Source organism: Salarias fasciatus, chromosome 2 (assembly GCF_902148845.1).
Source record: "Salarias fasciatus chromosome 2, fSalaFa1.1, whole genome shotgun sequence".
Classification (NCBI taxonomy): Eukaryota; Metazoa; Chordata; class Actinopteri; order Blenniiformes; family Blenniidae; genus Salarias; species Salarias fasciatus.
The window spans coordinates 29,234,818-29,242,907 of record NC_043746.1 but is presented as its reverse complement, the minus strand read 5'-3'; the positions used below and the strand labels follow the sequence as shown (position 1 = coordinate 29,242,907).

General features: G+C 46.4%; 1 protein-coding gene across 5 annotated transcripts in view; it reads right to left on the bottom strand.

Annotated features, from left to right (window-relative positions):
- gria2b (glutamate receptor, ionotropic, AMPA 2b) overlaps positions 1–8,090 on the bottom strand; it is a 49,567-nt gene that overhangs the window by 4,418 nt on the left and 37,059 nt on the right. For all 5 annotated transcript variants that reach the window (XM_030101123.1, XM_030101131.1, XM_030101156.1 and 2 more), the window contains exons 5-13: positions 6,298–6,351; positions 6,064–6,222; positions 4,343–4,510; positions 2,545–2,649; positions 2,350–2,457; positions 1,918–2,124; positions 1,448–1,815; positions 606–804; positions 219–466 (exon numbers count right to left, since the gene is read on the bottom strand). In XM_030101123.1, coding sequence (XP_029956983.1) covers positions 219–466; positions 606–804; positions 1,448–1,815; positions 1,918–2,124; positions 2,350–2,457; positions 2,545–2,649; positions 4,343–4,510; positions 6,064–6,222; positions 6,298–6,351 — 1,616 coding nt within the window. The remainder of the gene's footprint in view (positions 1–218; positions 467–605; positions 805–1,447; positions 1,816–1,917; positions 2,125–2,349; positions 2,458–2,544; positions 2,650–4,342; positions 4,511–6,063; positions 6,223–6,297; positions 6,352–8,090) is intronic.

Below are 8,090 nucleotides of genomic sequence, written 5' to 3'. Positions count from 1 at the left end.
GACTTTTGAAATTTACTCAGTTTTTACGGACAAAAATACATTTTGGTTTGCAATTTATCGACTTACAATAAATTGCAATGGTTTGTCAGAGAATTTGATTGGAAGTTGGGGAATTACCTTATCTCCTTATACAAACCAGAGACACATAAGCAAAGCTACATCAGGGTAGGTGGGATACTATAACAACATTGGACACATTGTTATACTATTCCACCCACCTTAATGAGGATCCTTTGGGCGTGGCGATCCCGTAGCCTTTGGAGTCGAGGTTTCCTCCAACCTTCATGGTGTCGCAGGGCTTTCTCTGCTCGATGTACTCGTTCATGGTGGACTCCAGCAGGTAGGCGTACTTGCCCTTGGACTTGCGGACCCTCAGGACGCCCTCGGCGGTGGTCTTCACGAACACCGAGGGCTCGGCGCTGCGCATGTACGTCCACATTTTGTCAAAGAGGGCGATCTTTGAGCGCTGCGGCCGGTAAAGACAGAGAGATGCCAAGTTAAAGCGCCAGTTAAGGTCATGAAATTGTTGTAGATAGCGTGATTTTCAGCGTTGTATATGCTGGTAAACTGTTTGGACAAATATCTTTTCCTGAAACATGCCTCACCCTGAAAAACTCTTTGGTGGAACCGGAGTCCAGAGTGCCGTAAGCGATCTCGGTTTGTTTGGCCAGGTCCTCTGCGCTCTCAATGGGGGAAACCATCCTCTCCACAGTCAGGAAGGCAGCCAGGTTGGCCGTGTAGGAGGAGATGATGATCAGAGTGAAGAACCACCAAACTCCACCGACGATACGCCCGGACAGAGATCTGAGGGAAAAAACAGGATGGAGATATCCAACTTTGTAAGATGACATTCAAGAACCGGATGTTTCAGTATTTCTGTACAGATAATAGATATTTTCAATCAGGCAAAATGTCAAAATGCAGCAGAAAAAAAAACAATGTTAAAAAAGGGAGCGTCACTATAACTAAGCAACTGTAGGATAAACTGTATCTCCAAAGGAACAGGTGATCGCAACAAGAAAAGTCCAACTGCTGACAAAGGCATGTTGCCGTGAGTTGGAGAGGTGATCTAACAGGAAGTGAGAGAGGAAGCCTTCTGACTGGGAGTCATGCTGACACTCATCACTTCCTGTGGTGGAGATGTGAAGGACAGCTCCGCTCACGTGTTGATTAGTCTGTATGACTGCAACCTGGCTGAGGCGGACGGAGAGTATCTGCTCTCACATTTCATTACATCCACACACACATCGCCACATGCCATCAGCAGAACTCCGTCCTGAAGCTCTTCTGATAACTTCCACTCATTCGCACACAAATGACGACAGTTTCCAGGCAAAGGCACTCTAAAGACAGCTTGACAAGCCGAGACGAGGGACTGAAAGACACTCCGCTCTGCCGGCTGGGCCCCGGACATCCCAATCAAAAGGCTCTGATCTTCCCAGCGTACCTGGGTGAGATGTCGCAGCCCTGCCGCATGAAGGCTCCCAGGGAGAACCACAGGCTGTTGAATATGCCGAACTCGTTGGTGGACTCGTTGGTCTGGATCTGGCCGTCCTCGTACTCCTCGGTGTGCCACTCGTAGGGGCTGAAGCGGCTGACCAGGAACAGCACCACGCTGACGCCGATGTAGGCAAAGACGATGCACATCCAGATCTCGTAGGCCAGCGGGTCCAGGAAGGAGAAGACCCCCGGCTTGGATTTCTGAGGCTTCTTGATCATGATGGAGATTCCCAGAGACATGAAGGGTTTGGAGAAGTCGATCACTTCCTCCCGGACCAGAGTGATGGTCAGCGGGGCCACGGCGATGTCGGCTTTCTGTCCAAACACACAGCGAGAGAAACGTTCTGCGTCAATTTGGAAAAAAAGTGGCTTCATCTGAGACGTTAAGCTTTTCAACTGATTGCCTGACTAACTCACCCCGTACACCAACTCTCCCACCATCCCGTTCCAGATCTTGGTCTCGGCGTCTCTGGCTCCGTACTTCCCGTCTCCCACGATCTTCAGCTGGTATTTGAAGCCGCAGTGTTTGGCTATCTCTGCAGCCAGATCCACGCAGTAGCCCTCGTAGCGCTCGTTATCCACAAAGAGGTTGGCGTTCTTCTTCATCATCACATACGGGGCTTCCTGGAGAACAGAGGCGACCAGACAACGGGCTCTTCAGACGAGAGGTGTAAGGTTGCAGACAAAAAGAGGCAGACAAGAGGGAACCTTTCGGGCTCCAATAAAAACTAATCTGCTTCAGATTTAAAATGCCAGAACCCCTTTAAAGTCACTGTGTTCATATCTTGGTGTTTAAGGAACATGCTAATCAGTGTGGAGGTGACCGGAGCCGTCGGTTCGGATTTTTACCAAGATGGTGGTGACGATGACGGTTTTGTTTTCCATTCCGGTCGTGTCGTTTGAGAAGACGTCAGATTTGGTGACTGCCATTTTATCCACCTCGTTCCAGTAGCCGATCTGTGAAGAGAGCGCGACGTTAAAGAGAGCTGCCGGTTTCCAGACATCACCCATTCCAGGATGGTAACGCAGAAGAAACTCTGGTACCTTCACCGGTCCGTTACTCTTCAGCTCCATGACGTTCACTGAGTAGTTCACTCTTTTGCCATGCTGGTCAAACTGGATGTTTCCTGTCAGACCTTCAACTCGCACCTTCAAAGCACATGAAACCATGAAAGAGATTTCAAACAAATCAAGAGCCACATGAAGCCCAGCTTCCTCTGGAGAGTCAGGCCATCATAACCTTTAAATTTAAACTTTAATGCTTTTAAAGCTGTGGCACAGAATATACGTATTGGACATGTATGTACTCTTAAGATATGTAATTAAAAATCAATGTTTTCTTTGGAGTTTTTACAGTCTGCTTGGTGGTTTGGCTGGATTGGAGCCTCTTGTGGACCGGTTTTGGCCCACAGGCTTTATGTTTGCCACTCCTGGTGTAAACAGTTACTAAGCCAAACTCCTCCAAACACTCCAGTATTAGCTTCAGAATGCTGCTCGTCGATTTGTTGCGATGATAAAGAGGCACTGCTCATCAGACTCCCCAAATGAGGTTTTCTAACAAAACAACAGACACTAGAATATAAAGATACTTCATGATGCTTTGCCTACCTTGCATTAAAAGCTGTACGTGATGTTTTTGTATCATTGATGTTTACTTAAACATGCAAATATAAAGTTTTTTTCATTATATTCATTATACTAATTATTTTTACCCTTTATTTATTTGTAAATGTAGAAATACCTGTTTATAGTTACATGTTTTTAACACTTTTAGCCTCATAAACTTGTTGTTTTCAACAGCTGGTGCTTGAAGTCTTCCTGTTTTCCCCCAAACATTCTCAGAAAGTGAGAAGATGAGAGGAGCGCTTCCTTTGCTCTTTCCTCTCCGTTCAAAGCGAGTGCCATGATCCTAAATGACTTCAAATGGGATTTCGTGCTGAGCTACAAAGGCCCTGAAAGACATAATAAAACTATTGGTGTCCAGATTAGAGCGGAAACTGCAGCACAGACTCAGCATGTGTTGAGATGCTTAAAACAAAACTTTCTTCTTCTTCTCTTATTGGCAGCCAACTTAAATAACACCGGGGCCAAAACAGGAAGACTCAGACGAGGCCGTCGGGGATTTTACATAAACATGGTGATGCTGAAGAAGGAAAAACACATTGATCGCATCTTTAAAAACGTGTCAAGTGGTTTTTATATCTTCCATAACACAGTTAGGTTTTTTTTTAATGATCTCCACACGCTGCAGTTCTATAAACTTCCTTTGTATCTGACATGAAGTAGGTTAATTCGTCATCAAACCGTGAGGTGAGATCGACGGCCCTGTCAAACTGATGGATAAAGGGGGTCTGCCTCGCCGGACTTTCTTCTGAGCTGTTTCCATCAGATCTATTCAACATCAATTCAAGTTCTTCCACGGACTTGAGGAAGCAGGCTGTCACTGATGAGCATTCCTCCGTAATCTGAGCAGCGCTATTCGTGTCTTTCTGCTCCTCCGTGCTGCTGCTCGGCCTCTATTCCCTCTGAGATCATTTTCAACAAAGGCACAAACAGCGGCGAGATAACAGAAAGCGCCTGATAAGCTTGGTTTTGCCCTCCAGGAAATATGTTTTTAAAAAAAAACAAGCGAAACGTTGGCTGGAAGCATTTGTTCCACATTGTAAAGTCCCAGAATGGAGGATTCAGACCTGTGGAGAAAGTCATTGTTCAGCTTCTACAGCGACTATAATGCTATCACGATGATGAAACGATGAGTTAACTAATTTCTCAGCCTGAATCTGGCCTCGCTCCTCTGCCTCTGTGGGTGTTCTGGAAAGCCCCGGCTCCTGCGGCGGGTCACCTGTTTGAGCGCCCGCTCGATCTCCACCCCCTGAGCCCAGGGCACGGCCGGGTTGGCCAGGCAGTCGCCGGTGTTGGCCCTCCTGGTGAAGTCGATGCGCTGCTTGTGCAGGTAGCGGAAGGCCTCGGTCATCACCTGCACGGCGTCGTAGGTCAGGGCCGACGTGTACTGAGGAGACACAGACCGGCTGTCAGGACTGCAGCCATCCCAGTTTACATGTTCTTCATCTCGGAGGTGGTTTCTGAAGCAGAGACCTGAACCCTGTGAGTTGGTGTAAATGACTGTCTTATGGTGAATGTGGGGAATCTTATTGTTTTCACTTTGACATGCTCCAACCTCTCGAGTCTGGACTGTGGAGGAAAGGAAGATGAAAACAACCAGACACATGATGAGAAGCGAGAGATCACAGGAGGGGGACGGCCTCCACCCTGCTGTTCAGGGACAAGCGTCTCACACTGATTAGCCTCTTCAGAACACGCTCTGGTTCTCATCTGCTGCCTTCAGGGGTCATCGGAGTTCACCACCTGCCTCCATCTCACGCCACCCATCCACTGTGACTCCAACATCTCCCCATCCTCTTCTCCAGGCCATAATAAACAGACGGGAACTTTCATCCTCAGCAGATGACTTAGCTTCCATGTTTCTAAACACTTCGCTGTATAACTGTCGAGCCACGGTACATCTGAACCATTAATTACACTCTTTTAAGTAGTTCTCGAGTACAACTTCACCTCAAAAGCTTCTTTTACGATAATCAGTGGAGAAAAGGAGGCTTCAGCTAAAAACCACAACCTGAGATTCCCCGAGAGAAGAAAAGAGGTGGATCGACATGAGTCACACTGTAAATAAAGCGTCTGCATTTGAAGTTTACACACTCACACACACACACTCCTGCTCATTATTGGTCCCAGTATTGAGCCATCTTGTCCTAATTAGCGGTGGTGTTATCTGTTTGATGCTCTTACATTCATGTTATGGTTTGGTATCCTCACAGCAGCGAGCTGCCCACTGGGAAAAGACAAGCACTGCTGACTATAAACTGGAATTTGTGACGTTTCTGAAAGCTGAGAGATGTGTGAGAGGGAAATTTGATATTGAGTGATTGATAAGGATTGATCAGTGAAAGTTCAGACCACTTCTCGTGGTTCCTCTGGGTCCCTGACACTTCTCACTGTGAGAAGCTGCAGTCATTAAACTGACCTGAAACAGGAAGTATCAAAGCTTCAGGAGGACAAAGACTTTTGTCAAAGAGCCACAAAGTCCGTTCACACTAATCTGGTGCCCAAGCACACTGAAACGCCCCGCCTGTGCATGTACGAAATTGAATGTGGTAAATATAAAATGTTTTTCTCTGCCCAACTACATTGTTTTCAGTGGTTCTGCTGTTTCCGTGTAAACGGACAGCGTTTTCACAACGTTGCTGTGTAAATGTGAAACTTCAGCCTGGAACAATCTTTGAAAAACTTGAAAAACAGCAGTGAGCTGAGGGGGAAAACGTATGTGAGCGTGTTAAACAGTGCAGAAGAGTCTCTCAGTCTCTGCTCGGCTGGCTTTAATAATGTAAGCGGTGTGTACATGTTCACCGGCAGCACAATTCACAAGAAGATTGCAAACACGTTGGAGCGAATCAGACACAGGTGGTTTTCTACATCGACATTTCCGCCCAGCAAATAGACAGCTGTAAAAAAATCAACCATGATTTCAGAACGCTCAGCGCTCACCCTGATTTTGCTGTCAGCGCCTGGATACTCCTTCTCCTCCAGGGCCTCCCATCTCTGGTCGAATTTAGAAACCAGAGGATCGTCGAAGTCCACGATCTGAAAGCCGGACACGTTGGCTCCGCCGTACTGGATTTTAGACAGGTCGCCATCCACGAAGCCCTGAGAGAGCAGAGTCGTTCACCAAACAGCCAGAACACCAAAGCAAAGAGGAGGACAAAAACTGCCCAAACTCACCAGATTAGCGATGATGTAGTGGTAGCCTTTAACGTGTCTGCCAATCGTGATGACCTACAGGGTAGAAAGAGACACGCAGTGAGCTCAAGAATAAATGTGCTCTTACATTCAATTTTTCACCATTAATAGGTTTTTTTCACCTTTAATTTACCAGATAAGCCCATTGAGAAGCAGTTCTCATTTATAAAGACTTGTTGGCGGCAAATAGGCACAAAGTGAAAAACCCCCCAGAAACAAATACATACATACATTCATTAAACTAGTATTTACAATCTTTATAGCTATCTACAAAAGCTATAAAACTGTGCAGTGGTCCTTCATGACTGGCTGTATGAAGACAGTGCAGTAGTCAGGGAGGGATTAGATGGATAAATAATGGCATCATCAGCATATAGACGCACTTGAGAATCATCTCCTCCGAGGGATAGAAACACTGAATGGTGTGCGACTCACACCATATGACTATATGTCAACAGCTAACACAAAGAAGCACAGGTGATTGTCTGTGTTTACAGTCACTGACAGAGATTTTCAATTCCACAGCCACTTCTCTTATCAGTGGAGCGACAGAAAAAAGGAGGAAAATGGCATAAACATCTCAACCATGAAACATTTCAGTATCTCATATATAAATGACACACCTGAAGCTAATCCCGCTCCCTGACTGGCACCTCCGTTTGTCAGGGCTGTCACATGAATGCCCCGTATCTCCTATGTAAATGTGTTTGACACCAAGCAAGAAAGTTCAAGCTGAACGACTCCTGCTTTCCCTCGATAAAGAAGCGGCGTCGCCGTACACACCGGCTCCCGGCGGCATTAAGCGGACGTCTGCGTGCTTTAAATGCTAATCGAAGGGGCTCCTCTCAGCAGTGAGAGGTGAAGCTAAAATAACCTGTTTACCTGCGTTCGCTTCACATCGATCAGCAGTGTTGTTTACAGCCTGAATGGACAATTAGTACATTTGTTATGGGGCCTTTTTCGTCGGACGGGAGTGTTTCCTGTTTGGTTTGTCAAATGGACAAATTCCGTCTGAATCCGACCTTTGCCCTGCGGGACTGATTACATGACAGCACTGTTTTTTAGCCTTCTTTCTCATCTCCGTTAGATTAATTGCAGCTATTCACACGTAAAGAGACACTTCTTTTTGCAGTGTTACATATAAAAGATGATCACAATTTTGATAACTGACACTGCTTTTTTAATAGCGGAATGCTAAAAGAGTGTTTTGTGGAGGAGCAGGGTGAAATAATTCTCCCTCAGGGGGAAGCTTGTTACTTTTTATCAGGGAAATAAACAGATGAAGTAAGTAAGTAAGTAAGTAAAAGTTTATTTATATAGCACATTTACAAGCGGCTTAGCCGTGCCAAAGTGCTTCACACAAGTGCAGAGAAAAGAAACAAACAAAAAACGGTGAAAAGACAAAACAGCACAAACAAATTAAAACACATCTCAAACTCGAGCGCCAAGGAAAGACCTAGCTGAAGGCCAAGGCAAAGAGGTGGGTCTTCAGCAGTGATTTAAAAATTCCCACAGACTCGGCCGCACGGATGTGGGGGGGAAGGGAGTTCCACAGCCTCGGGGCAGTAACAGAAAAGGCTCTGTCCCCCCTGGTTTTTAGCCTGGTCCTGGGAATGAAGAGGAGGCGTTGGTCAGCCGACCGTAACGCTCTGGAAGAGTTGAGGGGGCGGAGAAGATCGGTCAGGTAGGGAGGGGCGAGGAGATGAAGAGATTTAAAAACTGTTAAAAGAATTTTGAAATCAATGCGGTGGCGGACGGGGAGCCAGTGAAGGGAA